The sequence below is a fragment of the Gadus macrocephalus genome, chromosome 16, assembly GCF_031168955.1.
Source record: "Gadus macrocephalus chromosome 16, ASM3116895v1".
In the NCBI taxonomy this organism is placed as follows: Eukaryota; Metazoa; Chordata; class Actinopteri; order Gadiformes; family Gadidae; genus Gadus; species Gadus macrocephalus.
The window spans coordinates 17,899,472-17,925,814 of NC_082397.1; the positions used below are offsets into that span (position 1 = coordinate 17,899,472).

The following is a 26,343-nucleotide window of genomic DNA, read 5'->3' on the forward strand; positions in this document are numbered from 1 at the left end:
TAAACCCCATAGGCCGAAACGCAGCATAAACGTGTATGTTATTGTTAGGTGAACCGCCAGGTGTCGCTACGCTCAACTGTGAGTCTCAAAATACCTTAAAAGAACTACAATACCCAGGCTCATGGGACTCAGGAACTACAACACAAAGATGACGTGTAGTTGTACCATACGCTTGAAACGCTACGGTCAGACGCAATCTTTAGAAGACCGGGCATCCTTCACAGTATAATAAATACATTATATCGCATCACTACAGACCGCATAGTTATGTCTGGAGAAGTGTCCATGATAGGTAAGTTATCTTACATTGCTACATAATAAATTCTCGCTAACGTTACGTTACTGTATAATGTTTTAGCTAACTAGCTGTTTTGTCTATTGCTCAGGAAGGCAACTACGTGTTATTGGCCTGATCTTAGAACCACCTAGTGTTATTAATCATTGTTTAGGTTGTATAATAATTTATTGGCGTCATCGCAACTTGTCTCTTCCGGTCCGCTGCTGACGCCAGGTTCTGTCATCCTCGCCTTGTTCCTGGCCGGCTACCTGGGCCAGCAGTATCTGCCTCCTCCCAAACCCAGAGTGATCGGGCTGGATCTGGGGACCACGTACTGCTCGGTGGGGGTGTTCAACCCCGGGGTCGGCGACGTCGAAGTGATCGCCGATGAAGAAGGAAGGAAAAGCATACCCAGTGCCGTGTCATTCACCCTCACCGAGGTCCTGGTGGGGCATGAGGCCCAGGACCTGGCTGACAGCAACCCCCAGAACACAATCTATGATGCGAAACGATTCATAGGCAAGATCTTCGACCCCAACCTTTTAGAACAGGAGAGTGCTCGCTACCCATTCCAGGTGAGCTATGTTGTTGTTAATGTATTATTTAAAGTGACAAAGTATATTAAGTTTATACTAATTCAAACAAATGTATTTAACTTTATTTTTATAGCCGTACAAGACATGTTTCATCTTAAATACTCAAGTGCCATCTTTCTTTACCGTCCGCTAGGTGATAAACAACAACGGCAGTGCAGAGTTCCTAGTTACCACCAATCTGACATTTACAGTCAGCCCAGAGTTCATTGGCTCCAGACTATTGTTGAAGATGAAGCAGATGGCTGAGAAACACCTGGGGATGCAGATAGAGAAGGCTGTTATCTCTGTGCCCGCTGAGTTCGACGAAAGACAGCGAAACTACACTATCAGGGCTGCTAATCTTGCTGGTCAGTAGTCACTTTCTATTTTAAAGTAGTTTCCTGGATTGCTGTACTGTTTCACAGCAATGGCGTGTGATTTAAAACATGAATGTCTTGTGTTTATTCAGCGATATGCCAACACATGGTATATTGCTAAATACACTGAAATATATTTCTGCCATGTTTCTCTCAATTCTATTCAACTTCTTGATTCTCCAAATTCTAATTTGTAATCAAGGAGCTTAGAAATAACTTTAAGTTGAGTAAATTGTTACTTAAAGGTGAAATCCTGTGTAAAATGGATCTTGGATATGTTTGGTATGATAACGAATTGGAATGTTCGTTTGGGAGCAAAAAAAACGCATATAGACGCATTCTTAAATTGGCTGTTTTAGCCGATTCTACCAAAACGCTTTAAACTTGGAACGATAGGAGCATGTCTCATGGTAAACACTAAATCGTTATTTTAAACCACTTACAAGGCTAGAAGTAGCCCTACACTTCTTTGGTAGTATGATAAGGGTCTCAAACGAGGCATTGATAATGATAACTAACTTGATAACTGTAAGTGTACAGATTGTTTATTAAAAAAAATATTTCATTTATTTTATGCACACCATCAGTAATTCACCCGTAATTGGCCTTCCCTTTTCCAAAAAGGAAACGCAGAGATGTATGTAAATAAGCAGATACCTGTCTTACCCAGATTCTGATAATTTATTTATTTCCAAATTCATCATTGTTCATCCAGAAGGTGAGTTTGCTGGGTTAGCTTTTGCTATCTCCTTCGATTGACTTGCAGTGTTACAGTAGCCTAGGTCCTGTTTATTTGAAAGGGAATACACTGCGGCCACTGACAGGTTACCCAGCGATAAGCAGCTGTTAATATGAACATGAATTTGAATCTAGATAGCAAACAATGATTTATATACCTGGAGAATCCCTTTTACCTTTAATTGAATGTGTTATTTAAAAACATAGTAGAATTAATCAAACTCACTTTTATCTTGTTTTGTGGTGGTGCATGGTTTGCATTTTTTCAATTCACTCACGTCCATGCAGAATGTTGCTACTAGCTTGGTTAACGTCTGTAATGTGACTGCTCGCCTCCAGGTTTAGAAATCCTACGGGTAATCAACGAGCCCACGGCGGCTGCTATGGCGTACGGCCTCCACAAGGTGGAGGTGTTCAACGTGCTGGTGGTGGACCTGGGTGGAGGAACGCTGGACGTGTCCCTGCTCAACAAACAGGGAGGCATGTTCATCACCAGGGCCATGGCAGGTAGGCCGGTCACCCCTCTCTATCCCTCATCTCAGATAGCTGCAGATCAACCAGTTGGTTTGTATGGGAAAAGTTACAAGGCTTTTATTGTCTGAAACGTTTTTATAGTTTTAACTTTTTGAAGAGCTTTGGTCTACTGGTCTAAAGTCCTGTTTCTTTCTATTTTGTAACTGTGTACATCTGTAGTTTACTAGTAGCCCTATATTGAAACCCCTTTGGTTTTGTCCCTAGGGAACAACAAGCTGGGCGGCCAAGACTTCAGCCAGCGGCTGCTGCAGCACATGATGGACCAAGTCCTGCAGACGTTCGGCATCGCAGTCTCTCTCAAAGAAGACGTCCACCGCCTCCGTCAGCACGCCGATGAGGCCAAGCTCAACCTCACCCTCCAGCCCAGCGTCAGCGTCCGGGTGCCCCTGCAGCTCCAGGCGGCGGAGACCCCCGCAGCCGGGAAGCCGCCCGTCCTCTTCCAAATGACCGTCACCCGCGAGGCGTTTGAGGAGCTCAACGCGGACCTCTTCCAGAAGATCCTGGAGCCCATCAAGACGGTGCTGGTGGAGGGCCGCCTGAAGGCAGAGGAGGTGGACGAGATCGTGCTCGTGGGAGGCTCCACCAGGATACCCCGCATCAGGCAGCTGATCCGACAGTTCTTCGGCAAGGAGCCCAACACGTCGGTGGACCCCGACCTGGCCGTGGTCACGGGGGTGGCCATCCAGGCGGGCATCATGGGAGGTTCCTGGCCCTTGCAAGTCAGCGCCATAGAAATCCCAAACAGACACCTGCGCAAGTTCAATTTCAACTAGTCACGGATAGAGGCCCCCAACTCTCAGCCTAAAACCATGGCATAGAGGGTACCCGAGGAATACGACTGAATACTTTAAAGTGCAATGCTTCTGAAATTAGGCAGGTGTAGTCTCTGGTGAAGGTGCACAATGGATGAATGCTGTTGGGTCACCAGAATCATTGGTAAGGGCAAGAAGAACCAGTCGCTTATGGAGATATCTATAGGATGTTGTTTAAACAGCTATACGTGGATTTGAGAAAAACATAGTTTTTAATTATTTGTTAACATGTATCAACATCATTTGTTACCAATGTCACTGATTCATGCTTCTGATAGTAATAGGTGTTCATTTTGGATGTTTTCTAGTGACAGATTGCTTTGTTGTACATGTTTCTCGTCAATGCAATGAGATGCCATCTTTACATTTAGCTGGAAGGTTATCATGATTTTTGGCATGGCATTTCTGATAGTGTGCCATTCAGGGACCGATCCTTTACATATAGATAGATATAGATATTATTATACATTGTAAATCAGCCAGTTCATCCAGAACTTTAAATATTATTTATTTATTTATTTGCACATTTGAAATGGGCCTGTGAGCGCTTTACGTATGGCGATACTGGCTCCCCCTCCCTTACTTTTCCAACAGATGTTGACCCAATGTGCGTGCCTTTTCTGAGCGCTACCATAGTGTTTACTGTAGGAGTGATGTGCCACAGGCTAGTGCTTCTTCATATGGCCTGTTAATGAAGACAAAAGGCTGATGTGTAACAAAGACATGCTAGGACTACTGCAAAGACAACGGTTTCTCAAGACCTCATCAACAACCCATGAAGTAACTTATAGGAGCCTACTTAATATGTTCTACATTGGAGCATTCAGCAGCTTGTCATTCCAATGTATGTTTTTTTGTAGATTGAGTTGTCCGTATAGATTGGCCAATCAGCTGCTGGGAAACTGCTCTGCTTTGACATGATTCATCGTCATGTCAGAATATGATGTTGGAGTTCCGCCAGTCAGATTTAGTATATTTATTTTTCTCCAAAGAGCTCACTTCTAGCAACGTGAAAGGTCCAACCTCAGCAAGCCATTTTGAAGGCCCACCTCTGACATGTTCCGGCTTATTATGTTCTCTCCATTTCCAATGGCCCAATGGGCGACATGCAGTTTTTGTGTTGCCTAGGAAACGCTTGTGGAAATGTGTTAATGCCATGACATTGTGTTGCTATACATGTTCGCACTTTGATGTGATTAGGTTCAATTACTTCAATATGTACATTATCAAGGAACGTGTTGACATATAGTCCTAGCCACGATCTGTATGTTTCCCAAGGAAACGATAAACTATATGCCTGCCGCTTTTAGAATTTCATTCAAATCTCATTCCGAAACTTATTCTAATTACGTAAGATTAACATTAGGCCTCACGCTGCCTCGCTTTCGTACTGATAAATATACTGATAAATCGGATGACTATGTAAATAGGAAGATGTGTGTTTATTCTTACTGAAGAGTATAATAAATAACTATTTTCATAAGGATTTTTTTTTATTATTCCTATCGCAAAGTGAAATTTACAACTGATACTTTAAAGAGCAAACGTATTTATTTTAGTCCATTAAAGTTGTGTAACTTTAAACATCCACTTCAGATGACTTGATTTCTTATATAGGGCTTTGTTGAAAGGGTTGGCAAAACTCAAGTTGATGCAGTAGGCCTACATAAAATCCAAGCATAGATTAATAATTAATGTATTCATCCTAGAATGCTGATACAAGCCAAATTTTTAATTCTAACCAGCTTTGAACTGATGATTTAAGGCTAATTATAGTTTGAGAAAAATTTGATTGATCAAAAGGCAAAATTAAAGCAATATTTCACCAAAATTTCAACCCTCCATTCGCTTGCATTGACCAGGCTGCCAACGCCTTTCAAGATCAACTTTTCCAATGCTGTGATGTTTATTTACATCGTTTGTTTTCCTACAATTTTTTCTATGCAAGTAGAACAGCCTTTTAACAGAAAGTATTGCACATACTTCCTACTGTCCTGTAGCAGCTCTTCTTCCGTCTTAATATGACTGTACAGTCTGAGTCATATGCTTCCGCAAATTAGCTTTCCTCTTTCCTTATCACTATTCAACGGCCTGCGCAATGTAAGTGACTAGAAGCTATTTGCTGGTGTGGAAGTAGATTGTAAAGGAGAACCAAAGTCCCTGACGCCATCTTCCAGACATCTGATGAGAATGTTTTTCCCTGTTGGCAGCCATCCATTGTAGCCTCAATCCACGGAGGCAGCTAGGTCATCAGTCCTCCTCAGGTACCGCTAACCTCATCAGCCAGGCTTACTTCACCTGTCTGTCATAAGGACCACGACCCCTTATGGTGAAAACAAGGGCCAGTTCAAAATGACTGCAAGACGAGTGGCCTATTCACTATATTGTCTTTATTTACGCAAAGTTTTGAAGGACAACAATGCTTCGGGCCTCCGCAGAGAGGGTGGGGATGTGACTTCCCCGGCTATTGGGTGAGGTTGTTCATCCACTTGGATGGAGGCAGACTGAAAGGTCTCTCATCAAGGGATTGCATTTAACCCTGAAAGTGGTGAGGCTGGCCAATCTAGTGGTGGGGTTTGTTGGTCTCCTTCAGAGCAGGGGTTATCAAAGTGGGATCCTCACCAATATGGTTTTATTTCACCAATATATTCTTGATTAGAGCCCCAATGAGAGAATATATAATTAATAGTCTGTTAATAGGTTTCACTCTTTTTCTTCTGACCTACAGTAGACATCTCCGGTAATGGCGAAGGTTGCATTTAGGAGGCAAGGAGATGCATGGATGTTTACTGTGAATTAATAAGTAGTATATCAATAATTAGGATCAAATGGGGATCCTTGATTTAAAATTACTTCTCATGACAACCTTTTGGATGGTAAGTGAACTGTGGGTTGAGACAACAACAATCATAAACTAATTATCTTAGTTATCTTAAATACACATTTATTTTAAACTTCCAATGGGAGTGGCCTGCCTTTATATAATATGATCCACATAAAATGTGAAGATGGAAATGTTTTTAAAAAATATATTTTTGACATTATGCACCCTCTACCATAGTTTTTCGAGCCAAATCGTCCTGGCTAAATAATTATAAAAATCTGCACAAAAAAAAAAATCAGCTCTTCTACACATGGCTCAAAATGAACACAATTCTCAGAAACTCTTGTTTCAAATGAGCTTTTAATGTTAACCTTTGAGGCACAGTAATAGGCTACCCAAAGAGAGAAAATAACACAGAAGGCAATCCCTTTATTGACCCTGCACAGTCGGTTGTTATGCAATGTCCCTTCAACCGCTTACAGATTTCTTTTCACATAAAAACACCCCACTTCATTTGCCCAAAAGCACTCACGTTTTGTTTCACGCCATCATCAGCAAACATAAATGTCTTCAGTTGACAACATGCTGTAGGTTAACTGCAATCCTCAACAAGTCTTTCCAGCAAAGTACGGACATCTTGACTTCCACAGGGCCATGACGATTGGTCCTATGTGTGTTACACACCATGGTCATATTGTTAAAATGCTGCTCCTAGCCAGAGCATAATTTACCATCTACTTATACAGCGACACACTCATACCAACACTGCAAACACCCAGTCAGTCAACCAAATACATTGTAGGCCCTCACATCTTAAAAAAAGAAATACGTCCAAACACATTCACGTGCACCTTAAAAAGACACCATAAAGAGCAAACTTCAGACTGTTCCATCACTTCGTTTAGTGTCGCTTAGGGAGCGCAGCTCCCACTAATCTCCTGGTGAGGTCAGCCCTATCCATGCATGGATAATAGAGGCATCATTTAAATACCCCTCTCTCAGGGAAAAACATTTCACTTGGTCGAGCAGGTAGGAACCGTGTAAACAGCAAGTCGATATTTCTGTCCTTTAAAAAACAAAATATAAATATTAAAGTTTAGTCGTGTTAGTTAATCACACAGCAGAGCAGTGTGTCAACATCAGGCAACATTTCCTTGTGTTGCCTCATACTTTGTTGACATCTCGTGTACAACTCTACCAAAGCCATCGTCACCAGAAAAAACTTAAAATGTCAACTACAGTGTGTTAAATAAAGTGACAGCTTTCCCAAAACACGCTTTCAAGAAAATCATTAATAGAGAGCTAAAGAAAACCATGTTTAGGAAAGCAGGCATTGGTAACGTATGGCGCGCCTGAAATATCTCGACCCAGCAAAGGAAGCCAAAGATTTGGCTAAATATTTTCAATACTAAAAAGTGCTTTACAGTCTCACATTACAATATGTAGTTCAGACGAGCATGAACAAATCTTATATACACAACGTATGCACAGCAAATGGGACGTTTCCATATCATCCCCAGAAAATGCAGTGGTCTGCAGGTCAATAAGTAGCACAAGGGAAGAGACCAGACTTAAAACTATTCAAATGACTTCAGGAAAGGAAAAAAAAGAAAGTTATCTTACATTGTCACTTTGTGTTTGTGTACCGCCCCCCCACCCCCATCTCTAATATTCACTTTCATACAGGCAGGAGTTTCCTTGTAGTGGATGTAGGTGAGCCAATGGGAATCACTGTGTGATGCCTTCGTTGGTGTAGTAGTCATAACTGTTCTCCATGTACAGCTCATCAGCGGTGCCGATGCCGTTGCTGACCTCTAGGGGGCGCCAAACGACAAGGATAAAAAATAAATATTGTTAGTTAGATGGTTTGAACTATTGCAGTGTATAATAAATTATTAAATGAAACGATCAGTTTTATAATGGAAACGTTATTTAATTAAAAGGCAAATATATGGCCAAAATGTGTCGCATCCAGAAGGTTGAATGATTGACATTTAACAATGAACGTGAATCAATGAACAACTTAATGATTGATGAAACACATTGGCATTCAAGGCTCTTAGAGATCATCCTTGAGAACACAGAGCGAACAGTTGCTGTCGAACAATCCTTTTGGAAAATGTCACTAAAAAAACCAACACAAATCATTACAACAAATGTGACCCATCACGCTCACCTTCTCACCCCTCCCCCCTGAATAAGAAGCTGGGTTGACACCCTGGGGTGTCACAAAGCTTACGCACACACGCCTCTGTCTCCGGTAATGGGGAAAGTTGCATTTAGGAGGAGGTGGAGTGGGAGGCAAGGAGATGCATGGATGTGTACTGTGAAGTACGCAGGGGGATGGAAACACTGACAACGGAATGGGTTGGAGTAAGGAAGTGTAGGAGGAGGAAGAGGCCCAGCTGGACTGGAGAGATGGAGAGGAGGTGGTTGGGCATCACATACGTAGGATGGATGGAGGCAGGTTGACTACTGGGGCGGACCTTAGTAGGGAGGAGGGGGGGGGGGGGGGGGGGGGGGGAGAGGAAGGACATTTACAAACACTCAGGAGAGATGCATGCTGGGAAACAAGTCACATACCAGCTTGGCCTACCCGATTCTCTCCAAAATAATGGCTGCTTTGCTTACCTTTTTATTGTTTGCCACATATGAAGCCATTTCTGAGTACAACAGTTAACCAAACGCAAACACAACAACAACGACCACAACAATCAGCCCTGGGTCCTAACCAGAGAAGATGAGCTTCTCCTTCATGATGTTGACGTCTTGGCTGGACCTCCTGCCTGCCGCCTTCAACATGATCTGCTCCGGGTTGTAGCTGCGCATACCGCTCATCCTGAACCTGTAGGAGTGGGGGTCACACAAGTCAGGGGTCAGAGGTCAGGGAACGCCAGGAACACCAAGAGGGGCCGTTGGAGATGACCTTGGTGGCCTCTGCTCGCACTGGGTGACATGACGGGGACGTGTCAGTTTAACTTTAATACCATAGCTGAGGAATGGGGGGGGGATTCTAAGTGGTGTCAGGAGAGAGCAGTCTGGATTTAGGACTCGCTCTCTGGGGCTTTGGTAGCTCTGCGATGAAGTTCATTGATCAAAAACTATTTGTTTGTCGGGAGTTCAAAAATCAATAATTATTATTTAATTCCACAAATGACATTTTCCATTATAACAAGAATGTGGCGTGTTGTCCTGTCTAAACTGTTCCCTAATGCAGATGAAATATGGGTTTTAATCCTGGATTTGTTGCATCACAAAAAACAAATGAATTATTTAATTGCCGTGATGAAATCATCCAACACAATCACTCTTGTCCAATGAGACATGCAAAAATGCATTAAAAACAAAAATATCTAAAGAAGATAAATGCTTTGATTGCCAAATCATTTCTTTAAACACAAAAAACAAACCCTTCCACTAATACACTTGGAAAATTGGAAGTTGTTTTCTAATAAACCACTCCAAATGGTTATTGGGGCTTCATAAAATAAAAACATCTTTGTACCCATTATTAATGGCCACAACCATGTTAAATATTGCCCTGTGGTTTCTAGAAAGCCTCCATTTTCAGCCCAGAGGGATGAATATGCAGCTGTAGCTCTTATCAGGCCCTCTAGGGGGCAGCAGGGGGCGTGGCAGAAGTTTGACAATGATTCAGGCAAGAGATCGTAGGGTGAGATAAAACAGAGAGAAGAAGAAGATAGAGAGTAGGTGGAATAAAAAAAAATAATAATAATCTGTTTGACAACAGGATGGGAAAATACACAAAGAACCAGGAAGAGCCAAAGATGTTAACAGCATGGCAAGGAGAGAAGAAATTATGAAAAGAAGAGAAAAAGAGGTAAGAGTGAAAATGCACGAGAGGATGAGAGAACGAGAGGAAGGAAGAGTGTGGGCCAGGAGGAGCGACCCAGTTACCTGATCATGTGATAGCTGAGAGAAGATGCCAGAATGCAGCAGAGGACAAGAACATGCACATCAGGCAGAGAGAGGAAGGCAGTAGAGGAGGATAAAAGAGGGGAAGAGGAGGGGGGGGGGGGTGGGGCACAGGAGAAGACGAGAAACAAGAGAGGTCAGTTGTTGTTTTGAAAAGCCAGGGGAAGCCTCCGGAGAGTGAGCTCAAGCAGAGCGAACCGGGAACCGAACCGGCAACCTAACCATCGATCACCATCTCCCACTTGGCAGACAAATCCACCCAGCCAGTCACACACACAAATACAAACATTAAGAAGAAAGGGAGCTGTTGTTTTCCTGTATACTTGTGCCCCTGGCAGTAATGTATTGCTGCTCGCCCACAATATTAATCAAAAGCCCTCTGGTGGGGTTGAAGAGGATAGTCAGCGGTTGGAAAGTCACACAGAGAATGAAGATTATTTATAAATAGGGCAGTCCATGTTGCATCATGGAAACTGCACATTTGAGAAAAAAAGTTATGTTTTATGAGGCTGGGTTTATATGCCCTGCTGAGAAAGTATTTGTGCAGTACATGAGGGAGGTTGTGTACTTATTACCTGTAACTAGAGTGTACATTTCACTCTACGGCGTATACTTGTTAAAGAAAGCAGCTCTATCATAGAAGAGGGCATTTTGTCTGACCACATGAATTGATTTAGGAGTTGCATAAACATGCCTGTGGGTCCATACTTACTTCTGGAATATAAAGATTCCTATGACTACAGCAAAGGAGACCAGGTCTGCAGATACCCAGATCAGGCAGTACTCCGCCGGTCTCTGGAAGCACCACCATGTGCATGTAGAGAACACACACACACACACACACACACACACACACACACACACACACACACACACACACACACACACACACACACACACACACACACACACACACACACACACACACACACACACACACGTGTCAAAGTGCATGACAGTAAAATACACAAGGTAGAACAAAAACAAACTGGCAGCAAGAGTGCCTGTAAGCCGGCCATCAGGACGCACGAGAGACAGACAGGACAGCAGATGGTGTATCCCCCATGAACCCACCCCCCTGTGTGTGTGTGCGTCTGGCGTGCAAGCGTGCGTGCGACTGTGTGTCATTATGATGGTAAGAGTATGCTTAGAGATAATGAAATTATGGAATACATTATCTTTTTGCAATTTCGCATAGGGGATTACGCTAAAGTGGTATTTTAAGGCAAATCAGACATGAAGTGAAATACCTCAATGATTGTTCTTTAGTTTTTTTTCCTGTGTCACCCATTCCACGCTGGGAGAGCCACTACGCTTGAACCAAAGTGATCCTAAAAGCCCTTCAGAGCAGTGCTTACCAGGAGCCAGACGGGGCTGAGCAGCTTCTTGAGGACGTGGGGGGCGTCGGAGGAGACGGCCGGGACCCCGCTGCACCACAGCACCGAGTACAGCCAGGGCTCGTTCACCGTGTGCAGGGCCAGGCTCACGTTGCTCCGGGAGAACTCTCTGGAAGACACGCGGGGCCCGTTTGCAGCGCGTCAGTCGAGGGGCGCACGTTCCTCCTCCGTTTTTGGCAGTGGCTCTGCAGCATCGTACCCCTTTGAACGCGTCACTTCGGATCACCGTATTTGCTTTTTTTTGTCCGACGGCGATTTGATTACAAGTAGAGCGCATGAATCAAATTTGCATTTAATTCATGTGCATCTACAGTCAAATGCAAATACTCTTCAATGTTAAAATATGTTTGATGTTTTATAATCAAATGCCATTTCATATCAAAGGCGGTGATCAAACAAATCCATTTTAAAAATGTGTGTTTATATCCGTCTCAGTGTGTGCCAACGTGTGCGTGTATTTTCGAGCGTGTGGGTGCACCGACCGGACATCCTGTGCGCTGGCGAGGTTGTATCGTAGCAGCAGCCTGCTGACGCCCTGCTGGTGGAGGGCCTGGGGGCTCTGTTTCCGTAGCGACGTCTGGAGCAGCTCGGGGGCCATCCGCCTTACTTGGTCCCGGTCCTCGTCCGGCGTCCACATCACCTGCGGACCGTCCCAGCGGAATGTTGAGCGTGGTTCTGTGCTCGCTGGTGGCTGTGGACTCCCTGACAACCGGCCCCAAGCCCCCACACACTCACCAGGCTCAGCGGCACTCGGGCGGAGCGGACGGCCTCCAGCGTGTCGTTGATCCAGCTGTGGTGGCAGGGGTGGCCGGCGGGGGGGCGGCGCAGCCGGAAGACCACCGTGCGGTTGCGGGGCGCGGCCAGCGCCAGCAGCTGCTCCAGGCTGCATACGCTCTGGTTAGCCATCTCCCGCTTCTCCCCCTCGGAGAGGGTGTGCACCGTCCAGAAGGGGTCGTCCTGGAGGGGGGTGGGGGTCGGTTAACATCAGGCGAGGGGTTTCATCGGTTGACACCGGTAAGAGTTGAGCCAAAATGGCCGTTTTGCATTCAGTCATGGAGTCGATTCTGAAGCTCAGGGAAAGCAGTTGTTCAAGTGGGTTTCACTTCTGATCTCATTGTGGACATCACAAGGACCTAAGTCACACTGTTGAGGCCATCCGTGTTTGGTGGGGTCCCTGATGTTCATCATAAATAATTTGTCTATATAATTACCACTTATTGTTTATTGTGTTACTCCTAGTCCCTTCATGCATATAATCATTGAGCACAGGATATATTGAAGGAAGGATATCGTTTCTCCACGGATGTTGTAGGCATGCCATGAAACAGAGATCCACATCTACGGACAACCCTGCACTCAGAATACCAGCATTCTGTAAAGGGCACTTCTGAAAGCACCGCTATATCCACCCCTTGGGCCGTTCCTCAGAAGGGAGCACGGTCCGGGGCTTTCAATGCAACCTTTATCATACACGCACATCACTGTATGTAAAGTCTTTGGGCCGGGCTGCAATAAAATCCCATTTGGCTCACTGCCAGCTGCACACAGACACGGTGAGTCTTTGTGGGGGCATCAGAGCAGGCGTCTTTCGGGAATTGCCGGCGCTTTGCAGACGCAAAACAATGCCGACCAATGGCCAAGGAGGGATACTAATCTGTGTTGTTGCCTGCTTGTTGCCCACCGTTCCTGTTAGGGCTACAATGTTGAACATACATAGCTCCACCTAGAAGCAATGCACAACAAGGAGATAAAAGTGCCGCTGCAGCCAATTGGACTGTCTGTCTCGAAAGGAATGGAAATCTCATTCTTGCGCAATCCCCCGACTCCATCTCTCGTGGTACTTGATGAGTATCACTGCCTGCCTGCTGAAACCTTTCTGCTATCGGATGGGCCAGGTGTCAAACTGTTTTTAATGTGGAACCTAAACTTGATGCGCCCCTTAGTAGAAGAGTCTCATGTTGCTGGTTCAAAGCACATTTTACAAAGTTGGATTCCCGAATGAGTTGAGACTCAATGCATCTAAGATGCAGACAGTACAGTATAATCCAACAGAGAAACACACCGACCTTGGACCATAGCGTGACAACAGCCCATAGACCGCAGTCCTTCTTTAACAGGGGAGTGCAGCTGTCAACGGTTGGACCATTATTTATTGAACTGCAATCTCTCCTGCACTTATGTGTTGTTTCATCAAGAAGATTTATAAGAACGGCTCTCTGGGCCGTGCTTGTGGATGAGATCAGGCTTCGGGCCCATTTCCAAATCAATATCAGCATCAATAAACTAAATTAAAAACACGCCTGTATGGACATTATCTTGAATTCAATCAATGGAGTGGCTCCGTGTCCAACAGGGCTTCAGTGGAAAGTACTCTCAAAGCCCGCAGGACCAGGTCGTATGGACGGTAATGCAACGGATAGTGATGTTCATAGTACAAGGGAGCAGCATAGCGGCGTGGGTGTTTAAAATTAGATCACCACTACGCTTGCTCTTTGAAGAAGAAGTGAACCCAGTTTTAAAGCTGTGATTCTAAATCTATGAGGTTAAAAAAAACAAAACATTTTGGGTTGAGGGTTTAGGAAACAGTCTTCTCCCCATGAACACGACCCACACCAACTTTCTGACCTTTTTAGTACCGCCATTGTGTATGAGCGCTATAATGAGTGATATTGTGTATTAAATGTGCCACAGACAGCAGCGTTATGTTATAGGTGTCTGGGAAGCCTGACCCTCACTCAACATTAAGTAAACCGCTGCTCAGATAAAGCGCTTCCCCTTCCACCCAGACCGTGTTCGGGAAGCCTAACCCTCGCTCGGACGCGGCAGTCGACCACTGCCCAGACAGAGCTCTAGGAAGGGCCTCGGAAAAGGCACCTTGACGTCATGAAGAGAACGGCACCTGCGCTCGGAGCAAGGTGGAACGCTCCGGTGGTTTTTAGGGAGGCTGACCAAAACATAGAATTTGATTATAATTTTCTTCAAAATGAGGGTCGTATTTCAGTAACGGTGATAAACGGGCATAGATTACTATGTTGAGGATCATATAAGACAGATAACTATGTTTAAACCCCCAAAAAAAAACATAAATATCACTACTACTAATAAAAAAAAAAGATTCCACAAGGGATTTTCTACCTCCAAGAACCACTGTCCGGCGTTCAGCTGGCGGAGGTCCGTCCAGTTAAAGAACGAGGCGTCCTCCGCGTGCCTGTCCGGGAACACCTTCTCCACATCTGTTGTCCGGCGCAGCGTGCGGTCACGCATCAGGAACGGCACTCCATCCACACTGGGAGAGGCAGACACAGGGATGAGCACGCATTATGATCTGCTGCATGTTGGAACGTAGGAAACATGCAGGAAAACACATACAGAAGCAAGACAGACGAGACTGAAAGAGAAATGATGAAGTGATTCAATGGAATGGAGATGTCACGTAAGTTATACAGACGAACACCTGCACACGGTCAGTGGTGTTCAACTTTTAAGGTGTTAATACATTCCCATGTGATTCCCAAGTGATTATTTCTCTGCATTTACCATTATTTATGCCTTTGCATATCAGACAACAAAAATGCATTCCTACTTAAGAGCGCCATTCTAAATAATCTTTAGTTATTTTTAGTCATTCCTTTGTCTTTCATAATGCGGGCCATATTGAAATCCAAATTGTTGCAATGCAACAATTTGCAACAATTGCAACAACGGTTCGACATTTTCAACATAGTTTATGGGATACTAATAAAATGCCACGTATTTTCATGAAGTGGATCAAAGTAATCTCTTTTCATTCCCTTATCTTATTTCGTTACCTTATCTCTTTGAGCTCTAAATGTAACTATGAAAATCGGTTTGATGTTCCAACAAGGCATGGAAGAATCTAAATCTCTGGAGGTCAAGTTCAATAATAAGAGGGGGGGGGGGATAACATTTGGTTTGAAGGTGAGCTCAAGTAAGATGAGAGCGGTGGAGACAAATACTGCAGACAATAAAAGTTTGTTGTCCATATTTTAAAGTAGATCAAAATTCCTTTCCTCTTCAATTTCCACTCCCCTTGTTGAAATTGAAAAGCATAAAAAACATTGACCATCAAAACTCTTTGTTCTTGCCTCATTTCCACCTGTGCATGCATCTTTGTGTTGTGTGTCCACTATTGTGCAGAAAAGAGACTGGCTATTGTGCGGCTTGTCACCAGATGCTGATACAACACAGAGGGCCACATGTCATCTATCTGCACTCTTCAATTACACACTCATTCATCTCCTCAATGGGGGATGAATAGAAGGGTGAGTGCACACACACACACACACACACACACACACACACACACACACACACACACACACGGTCAAGCATGAGGTAATCTCCGCTCCCCCTTCTCTGAACACGCATCCCAACCACTCAAAGGCGATACTCCCAATTCTCTGTCTCTCTCGCCCTCCCCCTCCTTAACTGCCCTGGCTGAGTAGGAGGAACATAGCTCAACCTGTGATTTCCCATGATGGTAGACGTGCCGAGCCTCTATCTAGTACCAAGTGCACAGGGATTTATTGCGTATGAGCTTCAGACAATGCAATGCTTACAGTGTTATTCACGGTCCTAATAGGGACTATGATGCGGAAAAATGATTAAACAAGTCACAGATTCCAATTCCTCCAATACCCCACACCACAGATCATCTGGCAAAAGAAAAACATTCAACAAATCAAGGCTTTGCTGACCAGTGAATGAAGGAGGAAATCAGGCTCAAAATCACAAAATATCGTGTAGGTCAAATGGACAGATATGACGTCCAATCCGGATGCGCGTAGGCCTGTGTGTTTGCATGTGTATGCATGTGTGTGTACCTGATGGTTACGTCAGCCTCCAGCCCTGTGACGTTCATTTGCAATGCGCGCTGGAAGGACATCAGTGTGTTCTCCGGAGCGAGCTGGGAAACGTACACACAAAGTCCAGGAAACACGTTAGAAAACACATTCCTTTGAAAACATAGTGTGTGTATATGCAAGGAACTGCTAGTGTTATGACATTTCTTCATCATTAACATAATCTCAAAATGTTTTTATACATATATGACAGTGATTTATGGACACATCCATCCTCTCTGATGTGGGGAGTTCACCTGATTTGATATTCCCTCAACATGCAGCCCATGTGTGACATATACCCTACTACTATCCATGTGTCACAGCGCGCCACGCGGCCCTCTCAGTATACGCACAGGGATTTGCGAGGCAGAGGTGCAGATTGCTGTTTAACTCGTCCAAGTCAAGGTCTGAAATGGCCAACCAAGATAAACAAACCCCCTACCCATGTCACCACGTTCCCACCAGCCCGTCCCTCTGAGCCCGGTGAGTGGAGCTGATAGGGCCGCTGACACCTAAGGTCAAAGCCTTGAGAGGAGGAAGGTTGCAGTACAATGGTGTAATCAATGCAGAGTGTTTCTGGAAAATGGAGTCCGGTCATGTGATTTCCCAGAGCTTGTTTGCCTGTGTGCATCAATCAAGTCAGATTTTTGTTTTCAATATTTTGTAGGTAGAGTGTGTGTGTGTGTGTGTGTGTGTGTGGGAGAGAGTGCGAGTGTGAGTGTGTGTGTCATAAATTGCCACAACACTACTATACAAGCTGCCATCTATCATGTCCAGCATGAGGCCTTATTACACCATCGCCTGTAGTTGAAAACGAAATCAAAGAACTAGCAGGCACACTAGGAGTTCTTCATTCCCATCATCACAACGTAGCCAATTCATCAACTGAAGGGAGGGAACAGAAGATGTGACAAGAGGGAATTAATGGATGAGGCGTCTCCAATCTGTGCAGGGAATTCTCCCATCTCCCTCCCCCGCTCGCTCTCTGGCCACTGGAGCAGTCCCAGACGAAAGCCTATCCGCCCGCGCCGATCCGCACGCCGGGGTGATGAGTGGCTGGGTTTGGCCCCTTCCCTGCCCCTTCGCTTCATGGGTTATTTCAAGCCTCAGGACCACAAGGTCATTAATGGACCGGAATAGCTCAGCCGACCAAGAGGAGGAGAAAAATGAGCTGGAAGGAAGAAAACCAATGGGGTGGGGGAGGGGTTGATAAAAAGCGCAGAGATAACGTGCAGAGTGTCTACGATACTCAATACGTCGTGCTGAGGTACTTAAACTTCAATTTGGGGCACCCCATTTAGAAGCCCTGCCAACATGAGTTGGATTAAGGCTTTGTCTCCCATTGACGCCACAAATACTGCATTCCCATACAGTGGACACACACACACACACACACACACACACACACACACACACACACACACACACACACACACACACACACACACACACACACACACACACACACACACACACACACACACACACACACACACACACACACACACGCTTCCCAGGTCCCTTCCGATTGGCTGGCGGCTCACTCACCATGGGAGCTCCCTGGTGGCCGATGACGTCTGGCCGCGGTTTGAGCTCGCTGCGCTCCATGATGCAGGGAGAGGTGATGGAGAGGGGGACCAGGTAGAGACCCAATAACACGCCGAGGTACAGCAGCAGAACCACCACCTGGACCCCTGGGGAGAGACCGTTCATCACGGTCACTACGGAGGTCTCCAGATACGCAGATGCGGGTCAGAGCAGACCAATTCAAACACACTCATCCTTTTGCTAATTTCATCACTTTCCCACATTCCCAGTACCCTGCAGTGTTCTTTCCTTTGTAAAAAAACACTCACACATTCAATTAAAATTACAATTAGGGCACTTAGCAGACGCTTTTATCCAAAGCGACTTACATCGGTTAATACACATATTGACACACCGACGGCAGAGTCAACCATGCAAGGCGACAGCCAGCTCGTCAGGAGCAGTTAGGGTTAAGTGTCTTGCTCAGGGACACATCAACAATCAGCTAGGAGGAGCTCGGGATTGAACTAGCATCCTTTCGGTTACAAGATAACTGCTAAAAAAAACATGAATTGTTACAATTCATGAAATGCCTGACATAATGAAAACACTTGGTGGTAATAGTTGTGCCCCACATTCAGTCAAATAAGAGCTTTCTCGACCCGTTTACCGTATTTCTACCGACTCTGTATTGCCGTCCCAGGAGGTGTGTCTGTGGCCACGTAAAATAATGTTTTAATGGAAGAAATGAGCGGAGCTCTTAAAAAGGGTTGGTGCAGGATGGCCAACATGTGACTTTGAGGCCAAGGACATCACCTTTCCCGTTTCATATGTCAAAAACAGTTTTCACACCAACAAGGTATTCCTTTCAAGGTCAACTATGGAGCTGACTTGAATTTGAATGCAGTTGAATGCAGCAGCTCACCTCGGGTTACAGGCCGGAGCCTAAAAGTCCTGGCCCAGACACATACAGTCTACCCAACGTATATGTACTGCCTCACGTGTCACACACACACACACACACACACACACACACACACACACACACACACACACACACACACACACACACACACACACACACACACACACACACACAATCATTCAAACAATGTGAATACCCATGAAAACAACCTTACTAGGATTTAGAAATAAAAAAATAAATAAAAATAATAATAATCTAAAGGCAGACTCACTTGTCTTCTCTGCGCGAGCAACCTGTCCAGCTACGACCCAGGAGAGAGCCGTGACCGCAGCCAGAGCTCCGATGTGGAGGAACGGACCTGTGGCCTGGTGGGAGGGAGGAAGGAGAGAAGTGAGAAGTGGGAGAAAAAGGAAAGAATGAAGAGATGGAAGGAACGAACAATGAAAGATAGAAGAGAGGGACGAGCAGAAGGAATAAGGGAAGGGAGGAAGTATAAATAGGAGGAAGGAAGGGAGAGGAGAGGAGAGGAGAGGAGGAAAAATAGGAGAAAAAGGGAGAAGAGGTTAAATGAGACAAGGGGAATGGAATTACCATCTCGTCTTTCGCTGAGGCAACACTGGGGCTATTAAGGGATAACGGTTTAGTTATCACCGCTCTGAGGAAACCTCTTTGGTCCTAATGACACACTGTCCCCAAAGCCAATGCATTTCAGACTAATACTTTAACCGTTCCTTGTGGCGCAATTAAAGCAGCAGTGGCCTTTGGTCCTGTGCGTGTGCGTGTGTGTGTGTGTGTGTGTGCTGTTAGTCTACTGACCTGCAAGGAGATGGGGACCACGTCCCACTCCTGCCCCCACACTTGATTGACAGCTATTAGCCCGGCGACGGTGGTCAGCAGTGCAACAATCACGGCGATCTGGGCATGAGCAGAGTAATAAAGTGCTGTCGTGGTGTCTAGGTTTTAAAAAATGAATACAGCTGGTGTCTGCAAGGATGGGGGGGCTAGAGAGAGCTACTTTAAAATTGCAGAACCTCATTTAACGAGAGGAGGTTCCTCAGAGGAGACACACACACACACACACACACACACACACACACACACACACACACACACACACACACACACACACACACACACACACACACACACACACACACACACACACACACACACACCCCTAACCTCCACATCCTAATCTGATCAAAGAAGGGTCAGTCAGACACTCTCAAACATACACACACACAAACACAGAAAGGCAACAGACGAAGAGAAGATCATCCGCCGCCCGCCCGCGACAACACAAACGCCAACAGGAAGGTATGTTCATTGCACTTGCCAAACCCCTAACACACCTTTCCTAGCACACTGACACACACACACAAACCCACAAATTCTTCACAACAAATGCAAAGCAAGCCACCCACCCACATGCAACAAAACAGGAAATCATTTTCATCACCATAATAAAAATAACAGATGCACACACACACACACACACACACACACACACACACACACACACACACACACACACACACACACACACACACACACACACACACACACACACACACACACACACACACACACACACACACACACACACAGTAACCTCGGGACTCATAATACCTTGTGGAGCCAATGCAGATTTAACTGCTGTCCGACCGCTACATGGCAAAGCGCCAACACCTGAAAAAGCAAAACACAACAAACAAACTCTAATACATCCAGGGTGATGAAACCAGACCCCCGGACCCCTCCACACCAAAGCCCTAAATCATCAAATCACAGGCCGAGGGACCGGTTACAATTCCTTGGCACGGCGCTGCAGAATGTTCACACCTGGCCTCCACACTATACCGGGACGTCTGGCCAGGCAGCACCGCCGTCTGGGTAAATATTGGATGAGGCACTGACCGTTAATAATGCAATATAGGTGAAGCCGGCGGCGGTGGTGGCCAGGATGGGCACGGTGCTGTCGCTCCAGGCCCCCGAGTGGTTGTACAGCAGCCTGGGGACAGGAAGCAGAGGCGCAGGGTCGCTGTGAGGCTCTGAGTCCCGTGTCACTGAACCTGATCATTACTGTAAGCAGACGCAAGAGGTCCGGCTGCAACACGAGCAGCTCCGGGATCAGATGAGGTTGGCATGAGCGGTGTCAAATCGGAGCGTTAAATCTCTCGTCTTGGCTTGTAGTTTGTCTCTCCTTTGAGAAAAAAAAACGAGAGAAAGGCCTTTGTGTGACTGTGGTGAGGTGAATGATTGTCATGCGGATGACCTACGGAGGGTGTTTCTATCTTTTCTGCCTCGGTTCACACGCAACTATAAAAAGTTGGGTCATGTTGATTGGTTCATTTATTTCTTGTGCAAAAACTTGTGTCCGATTTTAAATACCAAATGAGGCTTCATTTAATAACAGTGACACCTCAAGGGGAACCCAGAGGACCCTAGAGTCCTTCAATAGTGGTTCAAACATTTAACCTAATCTGCTATCGTATTGGTGCATTACAACAACAACAAAAAGCGCCGGCAGACGGGCCATGGCGACGGTTGCTACACCGTGCAGAGGAGATTATGTAAGCATTAACGGCTGGGTGGCAAATTATTGATGGTTGGTTAATTATACGGCAGTGCTGCTGCCTGAGAGTGAGTAAGTGAGTAAGTGAGTGAGTGAGAGAGAATCTACGGCAGTCTTCCGCTTGCTTTGGCATTTGGCCCTCTTTAAAACCCAGATATGTTGTATGCCCAAATAAGCACACGCACACAAATACGCTGGGGAGAGCTCGGTGCTCCTGTACCTCTCTGCTCCCCGGCTGAGAGGTGTGACACTGGGTGTCAAGATGGTTTGGGAGGCTGACAGCTGCTAAAGGGCAAGGCCGGGAGGCTGTAACCTTTGTGTATGTGTATGCGCCATGCATCTCTGAGCATGCATGCCTTTATATTCATATAGTGTGTGTGTGTGTGTGTGTGTGTGTGTGTGTGTGTGTGTGTGTGTGTGTGTGTGTGTGTGTGTGTGTGTGTGTGTGTGTGTGTGTGTGTGTGTGTGTGTGTGTGTGTGTGTGTGTGTCTCTGCCAGACTGGACAGGACAGCTAAGGGCAGGAGGGCATTGCACCAGCAGTTACGTTCAGAGCCTTATCAGTTATTCCTCTGGCAGCACAGATTCATAGGGGAGCCTCACTGGGCTGAAGGCGGGGGCGGGTGTGTTGGGGGGGGGGGGGGTCAACCGAGTGGAAAATAAAGGAGAAAAACTATAATGAAGGAAGGGAATAATTAAAAAGGATGGTGCGAGAGTAGTGTGAAAAATCAATGGTAATAGCAGGGCTGGGGCGAAGAGAGAGAGGGAGAGAACGAGAGAGAGGGAGAGAGGGAGAGAACGAGAGAGGGAGAGAACGAGAGAGAGGGAGAGAACGAGAGAGGGAGAGAACGAGAGAGAGGGAGAGAACGAGAGAGGGAGAGAACGAGAGAGAGGGAGAGAACGAGAGAGAGGGAGAACGAGAGAGAACAAGAGAGAGGGAGTGAACGAGAGAGGGAGAACGAGAGAGAACGAGAGAGAGGGAGAGAGGGAGTGAACGAGAGAGAGGGAGAGAGAGGGAGAGAACGAGAGAGGGAGAGAGAGGGAGTGAACGAGAGAGGGAGAACGAGAGAGAGGGAGAGAGAGGGAGAGAACGAGAGAGGGAGAACGAGAGAGAACGAGAGAGAGGGAGTGAACGAGAACGAGAGAGAACAAGAGAAAGGGAGTGAACGAGAGAGGGAGAACGAGAGAGAGGGAGAGAGAGGGAGAGAGGGAGAAAGGGAGAGAGATTGGGAACGAGAGAGAGGGAGAGAACAAAAGATAGCACGAGAGAGAGGAAGAGAGAGAGGGAGAGAAGGAGAGGGACTGATGACCTTGGGGGACAGGGGACACTCTCTCTTCAGACATTCGTGGAGCCAAACAAGGGGCTCTTTCATGGTTCATGTTCCCCAGGACCTCATAGTTGCACACCTTGGCTCCCAGATTCCCCCCACACACACAGTGCAACGTTGGAACACAATAGGAAAATACCCTGGTAAAATGTAATAACTGCACCTTAATGCACAGCGCCGTCTCAATGGCCACTATCCTCATTCGTTTGTGACATGCATCTGCAAAAGCCAACTCTAAATGTGTGCGTACAGGTTTGTACAGTCCCTGCCACATTGTGAGTTCCAAGTTATTTCTTGTCCAACAAATAAAACAGACAAACACAATGGAGGATGTTTGAGTGACACACGTTGGCAATGTACTACAGCGGAGCACAAGAAGAATGTGGCATGCAATCATCAGTCCTTCTGCATTATGCAATTATCGTGCGTCTAATCTGCTGAGGGGGGGTGTGGCCCATCTCCGCTCGGATTACAGCGGCGGGAGGATCGTATGCGGATGTTTCCGGAGCTCGAGGAGCAAATGGGGTGAAGGGAGTGAAGGAGGTGTGTCATGGCTACCAGGCAGGACAGACCCACAGAGACACAGCCAGAGAGAACACAGGTGAGGGAACCACGTGGACAACAAACTAAAAGAAAGGATAGGATAAAAAGGTAATGTTTAATTTAGTTTAGTTTAATTTTAAGGTAATTTTGTAGTTTTCCCCACCATCAAGTGCACAGAAACACTGAAAACAACATGGTGGGGGCTGGGGGACTCACCAGTTGAACTCATTGTAGTCATTGTGCGCCTCAAGCCAGAAGTAGCACCAGAACAGCAGCAGGCAGAAGGTGAAGAGAAGGATCAGGGACCACAGCAGCTCCCACTGGAAACACAAAGCAGTCATTAAGAAAGGGATGATTACTGTTAAAGCAAGGCTAGCCCATTCTTCTTGCAATCATTTTTTGTCATATTTATGGAAATTCTCTTTGCTTCCTGCAAAAGCATTCCATTAATGAAACGCTCTTGCGAAAATAAAAATGAACCAAATCTGGTGTCTGTGGCTCTCACTAGATTGTATTGTTAGAACAGACACACACACTTTAAAGTGCCATTTCCTCCAGCCCAGATATAAACGTGATCTATGATTGCATCTGCTATCCATTTAACAGCCGTTGAGGTTCAGTGGACTCGGGGTGAGGAGAGCAAGCACACAGTCAGCGGATATTAAGTGCGCTGCGATTAATTGGAGATCAAAAACGTTGTTGGAGTGGATCGTTTCCTTCATCACAATGCGCTCTCAGTTCACCTGCCGGGATGTACAGCATTAAAGCAGCAGGGCCCGACAGAGTTTCCGCATAGAGCAACTGTATGGTCTAGATATCGAAGGGGCAAGAGCTTGCGATGTAGTCCGAGAAGGGACGCATTGCAAACCCAATATCCACATGTGCCATGGTAAGAGAGTTGCAGAGAAAAATTGAGATAATGGCGAGGCAGAGAGTGTGTAGTTTGTGTGTGTGTGTGTGTGTGTGTGTGTGTGTGTGTGTGTGTGTGTGTGTGTGTGTGTGTGTGTGTGTGTGTGTGTGTGTGTGTGTGTGTGTGTGTGTGTGTGTGCACGCCTGCATTAGTCTGCGCATAATGAGGCTGACGCTAGCAAGCCCAAGGCAAAGTGCTCACGGTTGTTGGGCGTTGCAGCAGCAGCAGCAGCAGCAGCAGCGCTGTAATTGAAATTGCCTTGAAACGCATGTGCTGACGCTGCAGGGCCCGTGGCGCCTGCCTGAGCAGCGCCTACATCACGACACAGGGCAGACGCAGCCAGGCGCGAGGGGGCTGTGTGCAATGTACACACGCATGCTAGGACCACCACTGTGGGGAGCAGCGGTTTGGGCGGAAGCGTCATGGGACGGCATTGAGTGCTTTCATACGCAACGTGGACCTATGTATGGGAAAACATGATCAACTTCACATTCATCAGTGGCTTCTTGCCGAAACATTTATGCTTTCAGATTTAGTTTGGGCAAATCTGAGTAAAGAGAGGAAATCCTGTCAGAGAGTGCCAAGGTGATAATCTCAGCTTTGGGCACCGACTCTGAAAGTGAGCGGATATGAGGGTTTAATAAGGGGTTTAAACCCCGGACATCACTATGAAAATTGATTTGAGGTGCATTGCAAAGTATTTGATTATGCAACGACTCATATTCAATCAAAATCCAAAAGATTTTTGGTAAGTAAATATTCATGGAACAGGCGGGCCGTGTCAAAAACAACCTGGTGGGGCCACTATCAAAAGCCCAGCAATTCACACATACGACAAAAAATCACTCTAGCTGTGTCACAGAAAAACAAAAGCACCAAGGGTTCCTGTCTCCGTTCCCGTTTGTCTGCCATATCTGTGCCTCGGAACCTCCTTAATCAGCAGAACCATCTGTCCGGTTACACACACACACACACACACACACACACACACACACACACACACACACACACACACAGACACAGAGAGACAGAGACAGAGACAGAGACAGAGACAGAGACAGAGACAGAGGCAGAGGCAGAGACAGAGGCAGAGAGAGAGAGAGAGAGAGAGAGAGACAGAGACAGAGAGACAGAGACAGAGACAGAGACAGAGACAGAGACAGAGACAGAGGCAGAGGCAGAGAGAGAGACAGAGACAGAGACAGAGACAGAGACAGAGCCGGCCCTGCCACCAATGATGATCAGCCTCCCTGAAGGGTCATCCCTGGTGAGAACCGATGGTCCATTCTCTTCTGCTGACAAGGGTTACCCTTCTTATTTCAGTCCTGTTCAACCCTGGACAAGATTATAAAATATCTTTGCTCATTATTTCCAACTTCAATGTCTACATCCAATTGGTCGACAAATAATAATCAATAATGCAATATTTCCTTGTTGTTTTTCTCAGTACCTGTGTTAAAGGTTAATCTTAGAAGAGAGCCATCTCAGTGCTCTTTTGGCGGGAATGCCCTGACTGATGTATCACAAGTAATGTGTAAACACTTGCATAGATAAACAACCTATCTTAACTCTTCATGCACTCTATGTGTGAACTATAACACAACTGAACTTTTTAGGATGAACAAAAAATACTAAAATAAACTAAAATAAATCGGGCAGGTTCTTGCACTATGGATAAATACCCACAGGCCATTCCACCAATCCTCTGATGCTTACATTGGCTGGAGCAAGTTCCATCCATTAGAAAGGAATTAGCAAACTCAAAGGATTAACGGATTAGGAGAAAATGTATTTTAGAAGTTCAAAGTTACTTCACTTCCAAGAATAAAAGGGATCCTAATTGAGAAAATTCCTCAACTGCTTCTGTGACTAAAATGAGTCTGCAATAAATGATGTAGGCCTTGATCTGAAGGTTGTGAACTCTGATGCCATTAACGATTTTGTTTTGATTGACTATGCCGATTCTCAGTAGTTACACATTCACAACCGTTATCTTGGCCAATGTTACTTGTTGTTACATGTCCACTTACATTTTCAGTTCATATCATCTTCCATGTCCGTGTTTTAATGCTCACAAAATGTCAACATCGGGTCAGCAGGCATGACACCTCAGTCTCCGATCAAATTCCTAAACATATTCAGATAAGTCTGTGGAATTTTCCCACAGATTCCTTCACACTTCTTCTGGGACAGCGATTCTAC

The 26,343-nt window shown here is 45.8% G+C and overlaps 2 protein-coding genes across 6 annotated transcripts in view; one reads left to right on the forward strand and one right to left on the reverse strand.

The window, feature by feature from the left end:
* The first annotated feature begins 127 nt into the window (after window positions 1-127).
* On the forward strand, window positions 128-4,799 carry hspa13 (heat shock protein 70 family, member 13). The gene is made up of 5 exons (XM_060074196.1): window positions 128-292; window positions 512-852; window positions 1,007-1,220; window positions 2,307-2,474; window positions 2,706-4,799. The coding sequence occupies exons 1-5, from the start codon at window positions 268-270 to the stop codon at window positions 3,272-3,274; spliced, it is 1,317 nt and encodes a 438-aa protein (XP_059930179.1). The 5' UTR covers window positions 128-267; the 3' UTR covers window positions 3,275-4,799.
* A 1,679-nt stretch (window positions 4,800-6,478) lies between these two features.
* gdpd5b (glycerophosphodiester phosphodiesterase domain containing 5b) overlaps window positions 6,479-26,343 on the reverse strand; it is a 39,813-nt gene continuing 19,948 nt past the window's right edge. The window contains exons 3-18 of one of the 5 annotated variants that reach the window (XR_009529489.1): window positions 23,448-23,551; window positions 20,705-20,798; window positions 20,417-20,476; window positions 19,604-19,702; window positions 19,059-19,152; window positions 17,884-18,029; window positions 16,315-16,397; window positions 14,606-14,756; window positions 12,206-12,427; window positions 11,953-12,110; window positions 11,432-11,579; window positions 10,786-10,868; window positions 10,056-10,070; window positions 8,870-8,982; window positions 8,314-8,623; window positions 6,479-7,951 (exon numbers count right to left, since the gene is read on the reverse strand). Coding sequence is in view for 3 of the 5 variants with exons in the window: in XM_060074146.1 (XP_059930129.1) it covers window positions 7,866-7,951; window positions 8,870-8,982; window positions 10,056-10,070; window positions 10,786-10,868; window positions 11,432-11,579; window positions 11,953-12,110; window positions 12,206-12,427; window positions 14,606-14,756; window positions 16,315-16,397; window positions 17,884-18,029; window positions 19,059-19,152; window positions 19,604-19,702; window positions 20,417-20,476; window positions 20,705-20,798; window positions 23,448-23,551 (1,656 nt within the window). In the remaining 2 variants the exon portion in view is untranslated. The other 4 variants (XR_009529490.1, XM_060074146.1, XM_060074147.1 and 1 more) reach the window with 4 other exon arrangements.